General features: G+C 40.4%; 1 protein-coding gene across 1 annotated transcript in view; it reads right to left on the bottom strand.

Annotated features, from left to right (window-relative positions):
* LOC136836940 (protein tramtrack, beta isoform-like) overlaps nucleotides 1-22,255 on the bottom strand; it is a 29,778-nt gene that overhangs the window by 4,267 nt on the left and 3,256 nt on the right. Inside the window, exons 2-6 of the mRNA XM_067101458.1 lie at nucleotides 17,481-17,569; nucleotides 16,831-17,022; nucleotides 13,957-14,673; nucleotides 13,185-13,469; nucleotides 4,683-4,831 (exon numbers count right to left, since the gene is read on the bottom strand). Of these exons, the coding sequence (XP_066957559.1) occupies nucleotides 4,683-4,831; nucleotides 13,185-13,469; nucleotides 13,957-14,673; nucleotides 16,831-17,022; nucleotides 17,481-17,569 (1,432 nt within the window). The remainder of the gene's footprint in view (nucleotides 1-4,682; nucleotides 4,832-13,184; nucleotides 13,470-13,956; nucleotides 14,674-16,830; nucleotides 17,023-17,480; nucleotides 17,570-22,255) is intronic.

Here is a 22,255-nt window from a genome sequence, read left to right as displayed (position 1 = left end):
TGTTTGAGTAAATGCAGTTTTTGGGAAAGAAGTCTTGGGAAATCCACCAATAACCATACAAGGTCCGGGAACCACTCCTTCAAGGGCCAAAACAGGGCTATGAGGGTCATAGTTACATTGTGATGAGTTTGAAATTTGTTTATCACCTCCCTCACTATGCTGAAAGGTGGGAAGGTGTAAAGATCCAGATTGGACCAGTCTTGCAACAAGGTGTCTGCTGCCATGAAAGAGGATCCGGGGCTGGAGAGCAAAAGAGAGGAAGTCGATGGTTTCTGGAGGTGGCAAACAGGCCTAACGTTGGTCTGCCCAATAGTTTCCAAAGATCCAGACAGACCACAGGATCTGGGGTCCATTCGGTGGGAAGGACCTACTTCCGACAGCTCAGCATGTCAGCCAAGACATTTAATTTACTCTGGATAAACCGGGTGACCAGTGTCACTCAATTTTGATCTGTCCACAAGAATAGAGCTCTTGCTGCCTGGTAGAGAGAAGCGTGAGTGCCGCCTTATTTCTGGATATATGTTCAGGCTGTGGTATTGTCCACATGCACTACTACTGTCTTGTTGCAGACCATGTTCGAGAAATACTGAAGGCCTAGGTGAACCGCCTTCAGTTCTCTAACATTTATATGTAGACTTTGTTGCTCTGGGGTCCACATACCAGATGCCTCCTGATTCCCCAGCAGGGATCCCCAGGTTGAAGGAACTTCCCTTCTGATAGTCTTTCTTCGGACAGCCGTCACTGCAGGTCTGATTTGATCTCCAGGGTGATCGAAAACATGTAAGAGTCCGGCTGCGTTTTCCTATCCCAGTTGGCCTTTAGAAAGAATTGAAGAACTCTCATGTGCAATCTGCCCAACTCAACAAATGACTAAATGAATGCTAGAGTCCCCAGAAGGCTCAGCCACTGCTGGGCCGAGCAGGACGGGAGGGCTATAAAGCTGCAGACGTCTGAAGGCAGCCGGAATCTTGGGCGACAGAAAAGCCCGAAAAGTCAGAGTTGAGAGTCATCCCCAAATAGACAATTTCTTGCGAGGGGTTAAACTGGGGCTTCTGGAGATTGATAAGAAGACCTGGTACCTGGGTGAGGAGAATAATTTTGTGAATGTCGTTCATGCAGCCAGTCATCCGGATACAGACTGACATTTAACCCTATTAGATGGAGCCATTTTGCGAGAGCGAGGACTCGAGTGAACACCTTAGGGGCTGTAGCAAGGCCGAAGCAAAGGGCCTGAAACTGAAATACTTTGTCCTGAAAGATGAACCAGATACTTCCTGGAGTCTGGATGGATTGGGACATGGAAGTATGTGTCCTGCATATCCAAAGTTATCATTCAGTTGTTCCAGTGAATGGATGAGAGGACTGAATGGTTCGTCTCTATCCTGAATTTTGTTTTCCGGACAAAGTGATTGAGGGCGCTTACATCTAGGACTGGCCTCCAGCCCCACGAAAGCTTTCGGAACCACAAAAAGACAATTGTGGAAGCCCTCTGTGTTAGTGTTCTCGACTTGCTCTACGGCCCTCTTTTGGAGAAGGGAGGACACCTCCTCCAAAAGGGCTGAATGTCTCTCTGAGCCTTTCGAGTAAGCTGGCAATGTGCTGGGAGAGGTGACAAATGGGGGCTCTCCAGGAATGGAATGACACAGCCCTCCTTTAGAACCTTGATGACCCATGGCTCTGTTCCTCTGATCATCCATTTTTCCCAAAACTGTAGAAGTCTGGCTCCTACTGGTGTATGAAGGACTTCCATCTCACTTTTTGGGCAATGTCTTGGCTGGGCACTTCTTGATGGACCTGGTTGTGAAACAGACAGGAGCAGGTCCTAGACTGCAATCTGGGCCTACTTCCACAAAAGGGCTGTTGCTGGAGCGGAGAGGACGTCTTAGGAGCAAAAGAAGTCGAATCCTTGGAATGCTTGGAGGATTGTGACAACAAATCCTGTATGGACTTCTTTTGCAAATCAGATGCAATCTGTCTAACCGTGTCCTGAGGGAAGAGGTGGTGATGGTCCAGAGGCAAACACAACAGGGCCGACTTCTGTGTCTGAGTGACTCCTTTAGTGGTAAAGGAGCACCAGAGCTCTCTCTTCTTCAAGACACCATGAGAAAAAAGAGGAAAGCTCTAGAGAGCCATCCCTAAAGGCCTTGTCCTGGCAGGACAGGTCCCCCAGCCAGTCTCAGGCGATACTGGGCGAAAAAACTTGACAGTCTTCAATCTTCTTGGCCAGTGCCCCACTGCCCAGTCAAGAAAACTAAATACTTCAAACACCCTGAACAAACCCTTAACAAGGTGGTCTAGTTCCACCAATGGAAACATAATACTCGCTGACAAAAACGCAGAACGTTGCGAAGAATTGATGAGACCAGGGAAGTCCCCTTGGGAGAAGGCAGCAACTCCTAAAGAAAGAGCTTCCCCGGCGACGTAAGACAAATATCTCCTTTGAACAAGGCACGAAGGAGGAAAATGGAAGGAAGCTTTTCCTTACTCTTTTTTAGCTGAAAGCCAATATTCAATTTCCTTAAGAGCCTTCTTGGAAGACAAAGAAAGCACCATCTTGGGGAGTCTATCCTATCATCCGGATGAGACCTCATCAAAATGGTGGAGGCAGGCGAGACTGGGGCAGCTAGGGCGAAAAAGGTGGGAAAATTCACCATATAACAGTGCAAAAGAGCTGCATAGCCTGACAGAGGAGCAGGCTCTTGATCGCCTTCCTCCTCTGCAGAGGAGACCGGGGACAGGGTAGTCTCAAGAGAACTCTTGAAAGCAGACGAGTTTTCTTCACCAAGCTCATAATCTCAGCCAACTGCTGCTTAATGAGAACCAGTGAAGGTTCATCTTCAACTAAAGGCGAAGGCTACTGAAGAGAAGCAATACATTTGAGAGCGGGCACTTGGTGCTCTGGGGAGGGTGACAGGTACTGAAGAGTTGGCGCCAGGCGCTCGCGAGGAGACAGGTGTTTGAATGTTGACATGGGGCATCTGGGAGAGTTCACTGGGCGCTAAGGGGCCTGGTGAAAGAGCTCAGCGGTTGGGTGCTTGGGTGAGAAAGCCTCTGGACTGTCCCATATGGAAGGACAAGGATGATGGATCAGGGCAGGGACAGCAGAATCCAGAGCATAACTGCATGAAGGCTGTTGGCCAAGCCTGGCCTACTTAGACCGCTTAACAGGAAACGTATCATAACAGTAACCAGCCTCATCTGAACGGCACTTTGGTGGACGTGACGAATCTAGAAATCGCTTGCAGCGCCTCCTGTCTACACTGGAATTGTCGGAACTAGAAGACAACTAGTGGACATCCAATGAGACGCCTTTCCAATGGCTGTCTGTTGATACCTGGGATCGCACAACAGGCTCGATTGAGGGGGTGACTACCCGTGGGCAAACCCAACTGGCCTCCCTCAGACTTCCAGTATGCCTTCCCCCAGGTTCTGGGGAGTATGACAAGTACCTTCATCTAGGAGGGATAATGGGACGAGTAGCCAACTCCTACACTTGCACTACATTGTCACACATCACTTTTTCTGCAAAACTTCGTCCATAAGCACTGTCAGTGACTCTACCAATTCTGCCACTGTACTAACTACAAGACCTATCTTCTTATCGAACCTAGATTCGAGACTGACAATGGGATTAGGGTTGAAAGCAAAGGAGCCAGGCAAGGGAGTAGGTGGATGAAATAGTAGGAGGGCCAGTATTAGGAGAAAAATTGGGAATATAAGTAGAAGGAATAGCAGGACTAACTTCTAAACTACATTTAGGAGTGGTTTCTAGGCTAAACGATCTAGAAGCTGCTTTCCTCTTCTTATCCCTTTGTAACTTATCCAAGTAAGACCTAAGTATTTTCCACTGCTTCTCATCCCAATCAGAACATTCATTACATGTTTTCTCCTTACTGCATTCTTGCCCCCTATAATTATTACAAATCGGATCTGGATCGTATCAAGATTTAGTCAACCTAGTTTTGCATCCTTCAGTGCAACAGTGAAATCTAGAAGAGATAAAATGTGACATAACTCTGTAAAACTAGGATCCTGATCCAAAAATATTAATGAGCTGACAAAAGTTCTGAAAGCTACCAAAATAAAGTGATAATACTTCACCGGCCAGTTGTTTCCCTGTGTGCTCCGATAGTGGGCGGAGCCTGTCACCTACACAAAAAACATTAGAAGCGCTACCGCAAATTTTTTAAAATGGCTGCCGTGCGAGTAGAAACCTTAGCTACGTAATTACTTGGTAAGTTACTTATATGAAAACTGTATTTCTGCTCAAGTCACAGGTACAGTGCACTGGTTTTTGTTTTGAGAAATCTGCATTTCAAAAAAATTCTATGCCTATAAACACTCACACCAGCATTTGTATAAGACATCTGGTTTGCTATATGCTTAAAAACTGGGCTTATTATTATAATCTCCTACAACCACAGAAGTAAATGACATATCCAGACCCTCACAAGACTGGATTAAAAGGATTTGTTTATTAATATGGGGTCAAAACACATAATAAAATCACAGAAGCTAGAAAAAAAAGCAGGTAATAACCATAGGACGAAATTGTATTTGGCAGAAAGAAACAGTTGTGGGACACTGCAAAAAAAATTAACAAATAAATTCAGTATGCCTACATTTTGCTACCTTACATACATTGCAGGTAGTAACCCCCATAGGAAATTCACTGAGCTTACCTTGTATGAGTTTTCAAATTGTCCTTCCGACCAAAAGCAGCTGAACACCATGGACAAGGGAAACGTCTTGGATTTAGATGTTGTTTCATATGTCTTCTGAAGTTTGCAATGTGCTTGATGGTTGCACCACAGAGGTGACACGTCAAACTCTGTAAGCAGTTATGTACTATACTATTTGGTAGTTTAACAAACATAAATCTGATGTTTAAAATAAACTACTTTGATGTGAAATGCTAAATCACAACCAAGACAAACAATAATGTACCATATGATTGAAAAAGAATTTATGATTCAAATGAAATATACCGTAACACTACACAGTACTTGGAAAACGTTTAGAATTTACTAGAACTGGACATAACATTAATAAATAAGTATAAATTTTATTTATAATTATCCACTTTTTGTTTACAAACTAACTGATAAATTTCCAACATGGCTGCATAAACATCAATTTTAATTTAAGAAGTCTCATACCATCTATAAATATATTTTCAACAACAAACTAGATTGCTTGGTTAACTTTCCTAATATCTACAATTTAGTATTCCAGTAATCTTATATATATTTTGTACAAGTATTTATGTTGATATATTTATTTATTTATGCAAACACCTACATAATCATAAATGTTATTAATTATGAAGGTATACTATGTATCCTGAAGACTAATAATGCTGTGATCACTATTAAAATTATAGTTTTTATGATGTAATCAATTATCAATCAATCAATCATTTCCTGTGGCACCCATGTGGATGCATAAGGCCTCGATGAACTCACGCCACCACATACTGTCATGGGCTAACTCCTCAAGATCTCCCCAACACTCTTCTCCTGCTTCCCTCCCGCCTCATTGTCCTTAACCACGTCTCCTTTGGCCTACCTCTACCTCTTCTACCAAGAGCAACCCACCCCGGTGTACCTCGTACTATTCCGTCTTCTATACAGATGGCCTAGCCACTTCCAGCGAGAGAACCTAACATACTCATCGACTGGATGCATCCCCGTTACTTCTCTAATTCTGCTACTTGATATCCTATCCTTCCAATTAATTCCTAATATTCTTCTGAGTGCCTTATTTTCAAATGCTAAGAATTTATTATCTGAAGTCACTGCACTGTACCATGACTAATGCCCATAAATCAAAATGCCCCGGTTTATGTTCTTGCCATGTCGTAACCCGAAAATCGTCGTAAAGTCAAAATCGTCAAAAATCATAAGAAAACCTTACTTTTAATGCTCTGGGTGCATTGAAAACGAGTTTTACATCAAAAAACTAAATTATGATTATTCTGATATTTCTTCCGTCGGATGCACAGAAAACATTGCTATTATTCTAAATAATTTCTGATGAACATATTTGAAAAGCGTCGTAACCTATTACCTGTACTGTTACCTTATAAATTCTGATTTTTGTATGCACAGAAAAATTGCTATTATTCTAAAGATTTTTAAGTATTCCTACTGCCTGATGAGCTTTTGATAATTAATTTGATAATTAACTGTATACTGCATATTATTCTATATACAATTATATTTTTCTATTATATAATAATTCTAATACTACAGGTACTGAAAGCAGTCCTGGACTGCTGCTTGTAATATATACCCTATGAGTATTAAGTGAACACATTCATGGATGGTACAGGACTGTAAATAAACACAGGCACCTCTTGTACACTAATGCTGTCCGTCATTGACTCCACTTTTACTCTTGTGTCATGGGATACATGTAATATTGAAGGTTGCGTACACTATTAAAACTTAAATTCTAAACTCTTTATGTGGTCCTAAGCTCAGGTTGTGTATCTGTAGTTACTTGTAAGTTTTTGTTCCTCAAGTGATAACTCTGTCTAATAAATGTAATTTTAATTTACATTCTCAAATAGTCTTTGTCTGCCCTAAATTCTGAATGATGATTTTTGGTCTTTGGAACTTAACTCTCGCAGGATGGGCTAAATATGTAATTAAGCACACCCTCAGACTATCAAACTTTAAGGTTGGCCAATTTAAGAAAATACATCAATGGAAAGAGAAAGATATGCAAATGCAGATGGTGTAAGGAAAAAAAAAAAAAACACTAAGAACTTTCTGTACCTTTCGTGGGGAGTTGAAAATGACATTTTTATAATAAAAGAAAGTTTTATATATATATATATACTGTACTTACCACATAACAACATAACTATTAGTTTCTAACTATTGCAGCAGCTTAAAATTTGAAATTCGTGGTAACGCTCTATTGTTTTGGTGTAGGTAATAAACTCCGCCCACTTTTGGGGAAGAATAAGTACAACACAGCTGGAAAGCTCAATTCATTTGTGCCCTGTGTCCTTGAGAGGGAAGAGGGAGGGCTCCAATCATGAAGTTGCTTGGTAAGTATATATATATATAAACTATTTCATTATAAAAATGTCATTTTTATATAAGTAACGTACCAAGTAACTACATAGCTGAATCCCACATTGACAGAAAGTGGGATACATAGACATATACCACTCAAAAATGCTCAGCAATGGAGATGAATTTGAAACAGAAAGATAGCTAGCATTGGTGAAATGCTTGTTGTAACCTTACCTGGTGAGAGAGCTACAGCAGGAGGATATTGCCTCTGGTCGGTGCTCATCTCCACCTGTAGTGACGTGGTGGTAAAGCCAGTCGCCTCTACCTCAGTGGGAGCTTTGCAGCTGAGAAGTGCTCCGAGGGTTGTCAAAGCATTACAAAATAAAACAAGTGCCCATGCCCTGGGCACCGTACAATGAAATCAACCAGAACATTCTGTTACCCACAAATTGCATAATATAACTATTACCGATCCATTAAAAGACAATGACTGGTGGGTACTCCAGGTACACAGTACCCTCAGGCTTCCCAAAATTCAACAACGTGTATCAAGGCAAGGAGATAAAGAAATAGAAGGTATAACCCCTATCCTTCATCCCCCAATACCATGCCAGCCAAGGCTAACGGACCTAAAGTACTGCAATTCTTGTATACTGTCTCCACATCACGTAAATAATGAGAAGCAAACACTGATCTGCACTTCCAATATGTGGACTGAAGAATCGTGGAGAGCAATAAGTTCCACTTAAAAGCCAGTGAAGTGGTGACTGCTCTTATCTCATGAACTTTAACTTTGACATAATCTTGGTGGGGTTAATCACTGACCTACACGCTGAGTCAATCAGACTGGAGAAGTCCCCCTGGGAAGAGGCAGAAACTCCCAAGGAAGGAGTTTTCCCAGTGGCATATGACTGATACCTCCTTTGAGACAAGTGAGACGAAGGGGGGCAAAAAACAGCCTTGCCAAGATCCCTTTTCTCTACTAGCCAACCATCAATACTGAATAAAGCTTTCCTTGATGAGGACAAAAGGACCATCTTAGGCAGCCTGGAAGACTCTGCAGGCTGTCTCATCATACAGACTGAACCTGGAGACGTCAGGTCTGCTGGAGTGAAAAGGTTGGGTATCAGAGCAGGAAGTATTTCAGGAGAGCCGTATAAGCAGAAGTAGGTTGCTCCTGCTCGATGGCTTCTTCATCAGACAAAACAGAGGAAGGAGCTAAGTCTGGAGGTTCCTGTCACTGAAGGATGCTTCTGCAGAAATCCTAAAATATTATCCAAACGGCATTGGATAGGTTCCAGTGAAGGATCCTTAACAGCAGGGAGTGGTGTGAACGCTTGGTTGCTGGCGCCAAATGGACAGGAGGACGCACAGACACAGGTAGACACATGGATACAGGTGAACACTCATACACAGGTGGACATTCGGACAATGGCCGCTCGGACACCACTGGGCATTTGGATACTGTACGCTCAGACACTGGGCACTTAGACACTTGGCGTTAGGACACTGTATGCTCGGAGACTGCTGGGTGCTCTGCCACTGAAGGCTCATGAAACCCACGATCGGGACTACCCCAGAAACTGCAGGAGGGAAGTGGACTGCCCTCTTATTCCCTGGGCAGCTTATGAGATAGCGGAGAAGCGCACTCAGCAGAAGGAACGTGACTTTTCAGCAGCCTGGGGACACTCGAAAAGCGCCTACTACACCTTATGTCCGCACTGGAGTCCAAGTCACTGGCTGACAAAGCATGCACATCCATGTGGAAGCCTTTCCAGTGACTGTCAGCTGAGTTCCGGAATTTACGAACAGGCTCAGTTGAGGGGGCAATTACCCGTGGGCAAACCCCACCGACCTCCCTTGGACCTCCAGTTTGCCTCCTCCCAGGTTTAGAGGAGTTTGACAGGGACCTTTGTCTAGGAGCATCGGTGGGATGAGTAGTCACCTCCTCCACTGACACTGCACTTGCACTGACACTAATCACACTCATTTGGTCCATCAGGACCTTAACAGAACACCCAATTTGGGATATGGTATTCACTAAAAGACCAAATTTCTGGTCTATCTTGGCTTTGAGGCTGGTAATGGCATTGGGTTTGGAAGAATGGAAGCCAAGTAACAGAGTAGCTGGAAAAGCCAGAGGGCTGGTAATGGGGGAAAAGGCAGTCACAGGCATAGAAGTAACAGGTATATTAGTAATATCTGATTTCGGAGAAGAAACCTGGCTGGCTAAACCCCTAGCTTCGGCTCTAGCAGCCGCCTTTCCCTGCCTGTCTCTCTGAAATTTGTCAAGTTGAGCGTCCAAACCTTCCCATTTCTCCTCATCCCGATCTTTACATTCTTCACATTTAAGATCAAAAGACAAATCTGCCCTCTGCAATGGCAACACGTAGTGTGTGAGTCGTATTTAGCTGAAGTTAGTATTAATCAAACTAGAATCAGACATAATAAAGTCACAATCAGTAAATTAAAGTCTAAATCAAAACTGGCTAAGCTAATAATGATTGGTGCGCTACCAAACCGAAGGAATACTTCACCAAAGAAGGCGAAAGCCACAACCATCCGGTGAAAATTTCAAACAAGAGCTGCTCAAACAACCGACGATCAGTTGCTGTCCAGCAGAAACGAACTGAGCTCTTCAGCTGTGTTGTACCTATTCTTCCCTGAAAGTGGGCGTTATAGCGAATTTCAAATTTTAAGCTGCCACGATAGTTAGAAACTAATCGTTATGTAGTTACTTGGTAAGTTATTTATATAACAGTGAATATTTACAACCCTATGCAGGGCCTCTTTTCCAAGACACTCATAAAAATATGCTAATTTTACAAAGTTATAGCACATGTTTTTTCTAATGATTAATTTTATTTTATTCTGTAAAATTAAAAAGAGGTTGAGAAGACTTCTAAAAATAGATTGGTCGGTAAGGGAGAGAGACAGAAATTCTCTTCCAACTCTATTTTTATGTCAACCATTTTTTTTTTTTTATGGGTAATGTATTAAACTAACTTTTAAATGAAATTACAGTGACTTTAATTTCATTTAAAAGTTAACTTAATAATTTGGGAGCATGATTAGGGTCATATTTAGTGTTTAAACTTTAGAAATAAACATTTACAGTAAACCCCCGTATTCGTGTTCTCACAATTCACGGATTTCTCTATGGAACATATATACTCATTATTCGCGGAAAATCCACGCATTCACGGTATTTTTCACTGAGAAATATTCACTAATCACTGTATTTTCATCTCATTTTCATGACTAAATGCACTTTTTGTGATAAAACTATTAAAATATTCAGTAGTGCTCGAGTCACAATATTTCACTAAATGCACTTTTTGTGAGAAAACTATTAAAATACTCAGTAGTGCTCGAGTTACAATATTTCACCTTACGATAATTCGATTTTGCAATGGCGTAAGCAATTAATACCGATACGACAACATTTATAAAATATTTTTAAATTCTGCGCGGGCACAGGCAGCAGTGTACAGGCAGTGAGAGAGACCAAATTACAGTAACCAGCTTCTTTTCCTCCAACTCTTTATCCCAACTTCTAGTTAATAAAGTAACAGAGAATGATAAAAGTATTGTTAGTAACGTTATACTCTTGTGTGAATGAGTACAGCGATAGCCAACCGACCTATAAACTGTTGTTTTGTTTATCACCGAATCGGATAACAACAGCCCTTTTGCTTGTATTTCAACCATTGTACGGTAATACACAACTACCATAGGTTATAGTACAAATGACGTTAAATAGAATAGGACTGGTATATTTTTACATTAGACCCTTATTTGGTATGGATAAAAGATCAGCAAGGAAATATACTGCTAAATTTAAGCTGCAAGTTGTAGCTGAAGCTGAGAAAACAATGTTCATGCTGCTAATGACTATAAGTTATTGTGCATCAGCAACATGGATGAAACTCAACTGTAATTAAAATTGGAGAGAAAAAGTATTTTAATCAAAACTACTGGGCATGAAAGAACACATTACTGCTACTTTTACGCTGATAAACAATAAATACATAAAGCTCGTATTATGATGAAATCAAGCGACAAGAGCTAACAGAATCTTGATTTTTTTTTACACAAAACAAACGTCCCCAAATGGTCAATGTCATCTCTTAACAAAAAAATAGCTAAATTAATTTCACAACAAGATGTATTGTATTGAAGTTATACACTATTTTGACTTAAAAACACTTTGTAGAGTATAACGAAAAATAACCTTGCCCCATATAAACAAAGTATCTAGAGATTCATTTACCCTTACTAGAAGGAAGAAAAGCGCTCTGAACTGAGTTAAACACGGTGGAATAAACACTGAGTAAACGATTTCCAAACCAAAACATTGATTGCTATGATCACAATTTATAATACAAAAGCAATATAAGAATATATAATTATGATATTATTGGATACAGTGAATTAAGACAAAACATTTTAAAAGATCCATGGAAAAGATGCATACTCGTTATATTGATGTTTGTATAATGCGATATGTGAATAGAGTACAGTATAACGTAGGCTACGCTACCGTAAGTGTATACGATGTACTATAGTGTAGGCTAAGCTAATTCTTGTCTCTTATTCAATTTCTCTGTACTGAATTATCATGTCACTCTGCATGAACCTCCAGAATTAGCTGATATTAATAATTACTATACCGTGTATGTGTAGAGTATACTTTATAGTGTAGGCTAGGCTACCATATACAGTGAACCCCCCCTATTTGCGTTGTCAACGTTCGCGGACTCACGCATTCGCGGGTTTCTCTGTGGAACATATCTAGCCATCATTCGCAGAAAATTTACCGATTTGCTGTATTTTTCACTGAGAAATATTCACTAATTACTGTATTTTCATATAATTTTCATGAATAAATGCACTTTTTGTGATAAAACTATTAAAATATTCAGGTATAAGCATTTTTACATGGTTTTTCTGTGTTTAAGCTATCAAAATGGGCAGTTCTAAGTGTTTTTAGAGGAGTTTTAAGCATTCGCAGATTTGACCCATTCGCGGGGGTGTGTGGAACGCATCCCCCACGAATACGGGGGGTTCACTGTATGTATACATGGTACTGAATACCCTAGTGTAGGCTAGGCTATATTTGAGATATGTTTTTTCCAACAAACGATGGGTTTTTTTGGAACCTAACCCCATTGTAAGTAGGATAATATCTGTATAAGCATTTTTAATTTTTTTTTGTGTCTGAACTATCAATATAGGCAGTTGTAAGTGTTTTTAGAAGGGTCCTAAGTATTCACAGGTTCTAGCTATTCGCGGGGTGTGTGTGTGGTACGTATCCCCCATGAATATGGGGGGTTTACTGTAATAGCATTTTTAGAGACCGTGCTAAAATTTTGCGAAAATTCACCTTGCATGAGGGGTTCTGGAACCTAACCTCGAGTAAGTTCAGGGTATGACTGTATACATGTTTTATCTAATATTTCTTTGTGCTTTGCTTTACAAAATTACAATTATAGCTGAACTACTATCATAAAAGATAAGAACTAAAACCAACAGCAATCTCTGGGTATATTTATGAGCAAATAAATAAAAAGATGTCCTGGAGCTACAGAGGTATATTTCCCCAAGAAATCTCAAGGCACACTGATCTATGTTTCTCAGACTCTCTCCTGTACTGAGCTACTACAGTTGCCATAAATCATGTATGGCCCATTAAAGTGATATGAACATTTATCCAACTAAATTCATCCAAACCATATGGTGCGCAATATTAATACTCGTATGAGTTAGCCCAGTGTTTGCTCTAAACCTGTTATAGTTCCCCATATAATCATGCCTGTCAATGTAAATAAAAGAGAAACAGCCTTAATTTCTGACATACTGTTAGCTATACTCATGTCTTGTTTGTTACTTTTGTTTATTTTTTACTATTATGCTTTGGTACCTAAGGGACGATGCTAGTGTGTGTTTTTCGCAATAATATGCAAAACTGAACTGAAGAGAATTTTTGGGTTTTAATCTGGCATCAAAGGATAATGAAATCAAAACTCACATTAGCAAATGTGCTTAGAAAACTGAAACATACAACATTTCTTAAGGTAAACCAATTTTAAATATGAGAAGTCCACTACATATATTGTATGTACCCTTAAATGAAATCAAGTACAGTTAGCTTACCCGTGACTCCCTGCCAGTTGGCGATGGGGCTTGTTGCTGCTCTTGTACCGTCGTTGGAATAAGTGGAGAATATGAACGGTCTTCATTACTTAGGCCCAGCATGTGGCGGTAGCTGGCTAACAAAGGGTTTGCCAAGTCTGATATTCCTCCACTAATTTCATTCCCATCATACATAGGCAATAAAGGATTTTCTGAACCCTTTTCAGACTCTGTGGTGCAGGTGGTGGTGGCGGCTGCTGCACACGTCTCAGTACCAGGCTCAGTTTTAACAATCTCCTTGGGGATCTGACAAAATAAAATCCAGGTGCTAATATGCATTTTTAAACATTATATGCTATAAAATAATACACATCAGCAAGTCTAATATCCACATTAGTATTTCCATTTTCACTGGACTGGTCTGAAGGATTCATTCTCAAAAGCCGAACAAAACTTAGAGTACGGGAAGGGTGAGGTAGGGAGAGACTGTGTGCAAGGGAAATACATAATGAGTATATAAGGCTGTTGTAACTGGGGATGAATGGACACTACTAGGAACCTTCAGGTCTGTCTACACAGCACACCACAAGGCACACACACACACACAGGCAATATAAGCTAAGCAGATCTAAATCCAAAGATACCTAGGACAATGACATCCTTTACAGAATAAAATGAGCCTATATAGATTTTGTATTTCCAAAACCTGAGGTGATAGATCACCACCAAATCTCTGGCTGAAAACCTTAGATTCCCTCTATTCTAATAAAATGGAATAACAAAGATTACTAACCTTTGCTTCTTTTTCACATTCTTGATTGTTGGATGAAATGTGGTGAGCTGAGGAAGTTCTACCTCTCTTGCTTTCACTTGCTTCGTGGTGCTTTCTTCGTGAAGATCCACGGCTTCCCTCTTTTACTGAATCACTTGCCTCCTTCCTTGCTGATGAGACTTTGGTAGGAGTGGAAGTAAATAGTGCCCTAGGGACAGTAATGGACTGAGCGACTGTGTGAGCAACAGACTGAGCAAGAGATTGAGCAGAACTCACAGAATCCAAACCTTCAAGACATGACCGCAACTTTGATTCTGAAAGGGAAGGGTCCCACACGATGTTAGGTGTGCGATCTTCTTCCAGGTCATGGTCAGATGGCTCCGGACAACCAGAATCCATCAACTGGGCAAATCCTTCACTGTTTTTGTTGTTATTGTGATTGTTATTATTGGTGGACTTGTTTATGGCATGGCCATAGCTATTTGCTGGTGACAAGAGAGATGCAAAACTAGTCTCCATTCCTTTGGAGTCCCCATTACCAGATGACAAGCGAGCAGCTTTTTTGGGGCGAGGATTAGAGTTATGATTTATGGGTGACGATGGTGAAAATGGAGGCGATGGTCTCTTTTCTCCTGGATGTGGATGCTGATCTCTCTGAGACACATCTCCAAGGCCTTTGATGCGTAAACTCTCAGCTATCTTTATCAAGCCAGTAAGTTCGCTGTTTGCAACACTTACCTGTTGGAAAATGACATATACAGTATAGTCTTTAAGATTTTTTCATTAAATAAACCAATATGAATCTTTTTCTTTTTTTTTAACAATAACCAAGTGACACTATGTCTGGGATAAAAACAAGTACATTTCAGACAAAACAACAGTACCTCAAAATATCTCAGCACTGCTACATCAGCATTAAAAGAACATATCTTGTTCAGCTGCAGCAAGATATCTAGTACTAATATGAACAATGAATTTCCAACTCATTTGTAGGTATGATAAAAATGCTTGGTATTTCAGTGCAAAAACAAATAACATCAATCATCAATCATGCCAAGAGCAGTATGCTTAAAATTTCATATTCTCATGGAATCACTATTCACATGACCATTTACTTAAGGAGGGGAGACAAGGTTGCTAATAAAGAAAAATTAACTTTACATTATGTAAAAACTACAATGTTTATACGGGCATTCCCAAGGCCAACCCAATAAAAAAATTTCAAATAAAGTGAACATAATACTTAATATTGTTGTATGCTTGAGTAAAAATTTCTTTACCTGTCTTTTGCAAGTAACTGCAAAATATTGTAACTACAGAAATAATAAATATATTTGATCCCTGGAAGTTGGTATATTTGCAAGGAAAGGAGAGCCTCATGAAATTAACTTCCAGCAATGGAATTTACATGATGTACTAAAACAGTTCATAACAATCTGTAATGACTTCAATCTTTTTTAACAAAAGATACAGTATTCTGCTATGTCTGTTCCTGTATTTCTTTAAAACTACTTAGGGAGTTAACAAAATGCTAAAAACCTGTGTTTTATCATTTATTCTACGAAAATAATTGCAAAAGCAAAGGCTACTTGAAAACAAAATAATAACAATGATGTAAAGTCTAAATTAAGGACTTCAAAAAAATCCAACATCCACTATTTGTTCACTTTAACCACATTGGTCATTAGTTGCCTCATTTCCCATGTGCATCAACCTGTTATATCAGGAATAAAATCATCCCTTCTTGGCATTCACAGCTTCTCCAATCATAATGACAGCTTGCCTTTTGTGACTTTTTTTTGAATTGTGCAAACCATTTCCTTACAACTATTATTTTCCATTTTGCTCTTTTTTTCATCTTTGTTTTGGGTAGTTAGGAAAAGGATATCAATTCCTCCTTACAGAACTCTCACCTTGGCTCACCCTTTAACTTGTTCAAACTTCCGGTGACTTTATATTATCACCAGTATCCTTACACCCTAGAAACTGTGCCTCCAGCTCCTTACTTCTAGATGCTGCACAACATCTCCCTATCTTGCCTGAGCCTTCTATGTTGCCTCTTTTGGTGAGAGAATCTTTCTTGTGCTTTTTTGCCAGATGAAATTTTTGTGACTCGCTTTAAAGACAGCTCCCAACTCAGTGGCTTAATTCTTTAATGCTTCCCTCAACATTGGTGGTCTCTGTGAAAGTTCAAGTCCCTCCTGAGGAATTATGAAAACTCATGGGACTGTCTGATCTACAGTCCATTCTGGCAGAGGAACAAGTAATGAACCTCACTGGAGTTTACACCACTCTAGTGGCTCTGAATGCAGATGTTCTCGTTCATGTGGCATAAATAGGGATTAAACAATTCTTCTACCTGACACAGCATAAATACCTTCATCTGGTCTTGGTACAGAAATGAAGAGTTAGTTGTCTTCTCCATGGCGTTAACCAGCTCCAATTACCCAATTGGTGCCCCTCATCACCAGTTCCTCCTCACACTCCCAATCTTGGTCTGTTATGTTTATCTTATTCTTTAAGTACACATGGGATCATTATCTTTCAACCAAGCAAAAAAGATTTGACTTTAAAGAACCAAGTCTTGCTGGTAGAAGTTTCTGCTCTGCTCTGCTAGATGTTTTCCTGTGGTGAGTTTGATCTAAGCTGATTATGAATGTTTGGTCTGATGACCTGGCATAACCACTTCTTGGGAGAGTACTCACTACCAAATACTAGCAATGTCGGGAACTCAGATGTACACTGACAATCATGTGGAAATCTCTCACTTAGCTTGCTAACTGCACATGGTAATTCGGAGTAGGTTATGAGTCTACTAAGTAAAACTGTTTCAAGTAATATGATACACTTATCTTGAATGCTTGACAAGAAACCATAAACAACTTGTGACCTTACCTCCCCACGATAAATGAACTCAAGAAGTGCCTCTAGTTCGGCTTGTTTAACATCCCTGAGGTAAATGAGCGGATGCTGGGTGGGTAGTCGCGTGAATAGTTGGTGGAAGTAAGGTGAGCAGGCTGCCAAGACAAGGCGGTGGGCTGGGTATGATCCTCCATCACAAAGAAGTGTTACATCAACAAGTTGGTCCTGTAATGAACAAGCAAAAATCAATCACAGGTGGTTATATAATTATTATATGTGATGTAGGATGCTCATCTTTTGATACAAGTCCGGACACCCATTTACTTGTCCTTGTTAACCAGACTATCATAGAATTGTCCATATGAGAAAACAGAAAATACCTTAAGTCCAAAAGTATCATAATGAAAATGTATCAAAACTGCATGCATAGACTTAGCAATACAATACAGTGTTAGTAAAACTAACTACATTTCAAAGAGACTAACCTAAAGAAATAAGGTGCATATACTTTAACCCAATGTAGTTTTACAGTAACAAACATTTTTACTTTTAAAAAGCACAAACTTGAAGATTTTTTTTGTCACTCCTCAATTTGTAACTGCACAGTGGAACCCCCTTACTGATGAAATAATTATGGAAGCTGTGAAACTGGCAATCCCAAGAAATTAAGGAAATGGTTTTACCTGAACGCGAAGTTGTGTGAAGACTTCAGCAAAATTGGAGCGGTGGTTGTTCCAAGTGAGGAGGAACTGGTCCGCCCCCATGACTAGATCTGAAAATGATTTTACCCAATTAATATTAAACTAAAAGCGAGATTTCCTGGCACTTTAATTAAGCAAAAACATACACCTATAAAAATAGCCACCCTAAACATTTTAGCTTTGTGCTACTGTTCAAGAAATTAACATATTCTATGCCAAAAGAACTTACTGACTTTTAAGCATTAAAAAAGACTGCAAATGCAAAAATATAGTACTGTATCAGTGTACTCTCGCAGGGGATACATCTTTGTTAAAAAATGTAAAGTGAAAGAAAATTAGTACTAAAAATATAAAATTTCTGAGATAAATTGTATTTTTCATAGCTGTACAAACCACAGCCTCTTTTATATATGAGTATTCCCAATGAGAACTGAAAACACTGCTGTTGAAACTTAAGTCACAAACTAGTTACTAAGTGGCAAGTAAGTGGTTGTGTACCACCCAGTGAACTTCCAGTTACCCATCACTTTTCCCTTTGGCAAAAAGAACTGTGGAGCTTTCTGAAATGAAATTATAATGAAAGGCTCCGGTTACCTTATCTAGGAAATACATATCTTAAAAAAATGTTGAATTTGTTCCTACAAGAATACAAAGCAACACTTATCATACATGAAACTTAAACTTGGAAGGGCAGAAGGCTTGAGGAACATGAAAGTTGTGACCACTGCTACTGCACTTTGAGAAGGGCTGGAGGGAGAGTCAGACACCGACCTAAATTGTTTAGATTTCTGGTCATGTTCATGACTCCTGTAACTTCCTAAGCAGCTGGTATTGGATGCAGAGGTTGATAGGGCTTGATACCTGAGTTTAATTTACCATGCCAAACTGCACTAAGGAAAGGTCCACGAAAATTCAGTCTTTTTTGTGTACAGAATGGGAAAAAAAGGTCAGTAGGTGAACAAATCATCAATCTGGGATGAATGATAATGCTCCACAACACAACTCACTTGTTAATGAGTGACAGAGAGCACACTGTCAGACCTTAATTTTTCAGACAGGTGTTTAGCTTGGATCCAAGGTATCTCTTCACCTTCATAAGCCCATCGATACACCTCAGGTGGGATGCATACTTCTCCGAAAGGAGCAAGAAAAAACTACATAACAGCTGAGCAACTGTTGTGAGGCTTAAAAAAAAGAGAAAAGAGCCCTGCCCTCGATGCCCACCCAGTGTGCAAAAACAAGAGGAACCCAGATTCTTCTCTTGCAAGAAGACTGGAGATTCCATTCAAAGGTGAAGTGACCGAGTAACCCCCTCAAGTCTCAAAGAGATGGAATGAGGTGTGGTAATCATAGGCATGGGAAGACAAAACGAAAAGAATCATGATACTCCATCTGTTCCATAAATTAAGCTGAGGTAGAGAGAGAGAGAGAGAGAGAGAGAGAGAGAGAGAGAGAGAGAGAGAGAGAGAGAGAGAGAGAGAGAGAGAGAGAAATAACACACAAGACTGCAAGGTGAGATCTCTCATTTCTTCCACAGACTGAGGCTACACAGGAGTCAAGTGAACTGGCACTGATTCACCAAAGACTCAGCTGCAACAATGTAAACACTTAGGGATTTCCTGTGGAGGAAGGGAAAGTCAAAGCCTCCCCTCCAAACAAGGGAATCTGTTACCTACAACCACACAATGACTGCCGAGTTCACCAGATCCTCTGGCAAAGAGAGGGGTACAAGGTTATACATTAATAACAAGAGTGTTAACTGTATTAACTACTTCCCTTGGGCTTTAGAATTTTGGCATTAGCCATAAGTAAGAGATCTTGCCTAATGCCCAAATTCTAAAGCCCAAGACTGATGGTGTAACTATCCCTGAAGGCCTACCAGTAATCCCCTTCACAGATCTGAAGGAACTCTGAAGGAAACGGCATGATGAATAATGAGCATCAGACTTCCATTTCTCCACAACCACGGCAACCAGACTCTTTGAAAAAAATTAAAAAGTATCTGGGCCCAATCTGTTCCTAAGTGTGACCGTGGTCAATTTAAAACATGTCATGAGAAGAAGCTATGAACAGTGTCACACCTTCAAAGGCAAGGCTAGCCTATAGGTTAGTGCAAGAGGAAAGTCAAAATCCTTCTCTGACATTAACAATCTTCAGGAAATTGCTTTTTCCTTCTCCAAAGGGAGACACCAAAATAGGAAGTCTGCCATCTTGTTGAACCAGAGGTGCAACCACGACGAGGTCTGGAATGAAGCTGTGGTGATTAAATTCATAGTTCCTGCTTTGGCAACTGAGTAAGGAACTCCTTTACACACAAATTAGTTCCAAGCCATTCTAAGGTTGTTCATTTGTCTGCAGGATGAGTCCACCTATAGCAGGCAAACCTTGGCATCCCCTAATATATAGTACTTTTGCTACTCTGTTAGAAATGGGGAAGCACCTGGGAAGAACAAGTGAAGGTAAGGGGTTTCTCTGGTCTGGAAATCAGAAAACCTACCTGAACCATCCACAACTGTCCCATGCAGAGTGGTACTGAGCAGCAGACTGGCTGGGTCAATACTGAGTCATGTATGCACCAAAATGGTCCAGAACCAGAATAAGTTAATGGAGTACAAGCAAGTGGGCAACACTTTGGGAATGATCATGAGCAGGTCCCAGATGGAGCAAGCCAGTTACAAGGAACTAAAGGAACTAAGGTTGTTCATTTGTCCGCAGGACGAGTCCACCTATAGCAGGCAAGCCTTGGCATCCCCTAAGGTGTAGTACTTTTGCTACTCTGCTAGAAATGGGGGAAGCACCTTGGAAGAACAAGTGAAGGTAAGGGGTTTCTCTGGTCTGGAAATCAGAAAACCTACCTGAACCATCCAAGCTAGCCTCTCTACACAACTGTCCCATGCAGAGTGGTACTGAGCAGTAGGCTGGCTGGGTCAATACTGAGTCATGTATGCACCAAAATGGTCCAGAACCAGAATAAGTTAATGGAGTACAAGCAAGTGGGCAACACTTTGGGAATGATCATGAGCAGGTCCCAGATGGAGCAAGCCAACTACAAGGAACTAAAGCACCCAGTAGTCCAAGGAAATGCAAATTCTTCCTTCCATGCTTCCAAAGAAGCACATACATGGCAAGAGTCAGGGTCAGCCTCCTTCCCCTAGAAGGTTATGCAGGTAACCTGGAGTGACCAGGATTGCACAAGTGGACTTATGTACTGGTGGTCAGTCTTGAGTGAGATCGTGAGCCTACCCAACAGTACTGCCTACAATCAAATGGCCCTCACAAACAAGTACCCAGATCGCCATCACTCTTAGCAGAAGAATGGCAGCCATGAAAAGGCTTCCTAGCTGTCTTGTGAACAGAAGCCTTCTGGCCCCTCTTCCTACTCTTCCACTAATCTGGAGGTGGGAAGGGCAAGGAGGAAGGTGAGGAGGAAAAAGAGGAGGAAGGCAAAATATGGCAACATTTCTTTGACTTCCTATAACCATGGGTCTCTCTAATCCCTCCCAATCCCACCAGTTGTAGGCAGAAGCATGCATCCACAAAGAGACAGAAGCAAAGACTGCTGGAGCAGCCACAAAAGCAGCAGCAGGAACAGAATTGTTATTACTATCATTACTCAGAAGACGAACCCTACTCATCATATGGATCAAGCCCACAGGGGCCATTGACTTGAAATTCAAGCTTCCAAAGAGTATGATGTTCACTAGGAAGAAGTAATAGAAGGTAATGGGATATACAGTAAGAAGAGATCACTTATTAGCAAATAAAAATAAATCAATAAACTAATAAATAAGGATAAAAATGTAAGTAAATTATTAAAATACAAAAAGAATTGTTTTGGGGTATTAATGAATTGCGTCTTCACTTGAACATTTGAAATTCCAATTGCACAACATCCTCAGGGAGACTGTTCTACAGTCCAAAGGTGTGATGAATACAGGACCTCTGGAACAAACTTCGACAGCGAGGCATATTTACTGCATATTGGTGCTGCTGTTCAGCAAATCTGATTGCTCTCGGCAGGAAAAGGGGATAACGATCAATTGTGAATGTGAAAGATCTCTATTAAAATACAACTTAATAAAAATTCACAAAACAAAAGACCATCCATCGATGGTCCAAGCCATGAATGCTAATACATTATTAGGAAACAGAAACCTACTACCATGAACCACTCTATCTAAAAGAAATATATCTCTGGCAGAAGCAAACATCCACACCAGAGAACAGTATTCTAGTAACGGAAGGACAAATTACCTAAAACAGGTTGCATTTATTTTATCACTGTTATTATATGTATATGAGGCCTTACATACAATACCTAACTTTCATGCAACATATTCTGATGTTTTAAAGCCTCCAACTCATTCAGCAGAGTCCCATCTACCTGAAGGGGAGGATGGGGTGGAAAATATGTATGAGATCTTGTAATCAATGGCATTTTTCCAGGAGTTCAGCCTCATACCCCACCGACTACACCAAGGGTTTTCAACCTTTTTCTCCCCACGTACCATTTTGGGTATTTTTAATGTCAATAATACACCCCCATCACTTTGTATAAAGTAGAAAACAAAACAAATGCAGAAAAACATTGCATTGTGTACTGTATTGAAGGGAAGTAAGTACACAACTCTCCTGAAATAACCAACAGTATTGTAAACACAAAGAATTCCATAAAAATAAAGAAAATTGTTGATAATCATTTACCTGTGGCTACGCAGTCAGTGGGCGGCCAGGCCCCTAACCCTAACACCCGTGGG

Source organism: Macrobrachium rosenbergii, chromosome 57 (assembly GCF_040412425.1).
Source record: "Macrobrachium rosenbergii isolate ZJJX-2024 chromosome 57, ASM4041242v1, whole genome shotgun sequence".
Classification (NCBI taxonomy): domain Eukaryota; kingdom Metazoa; phylum Arthropoda; class Malacostraca; order Decapoda; family Palaemonidae; genus Macrobrachium; species Macrobrachium rosenbergii.
Note: the sequence above shows the minus strand (reverse complement) of the source record. Positions and strands in the feature narration are given on the sequence as shown.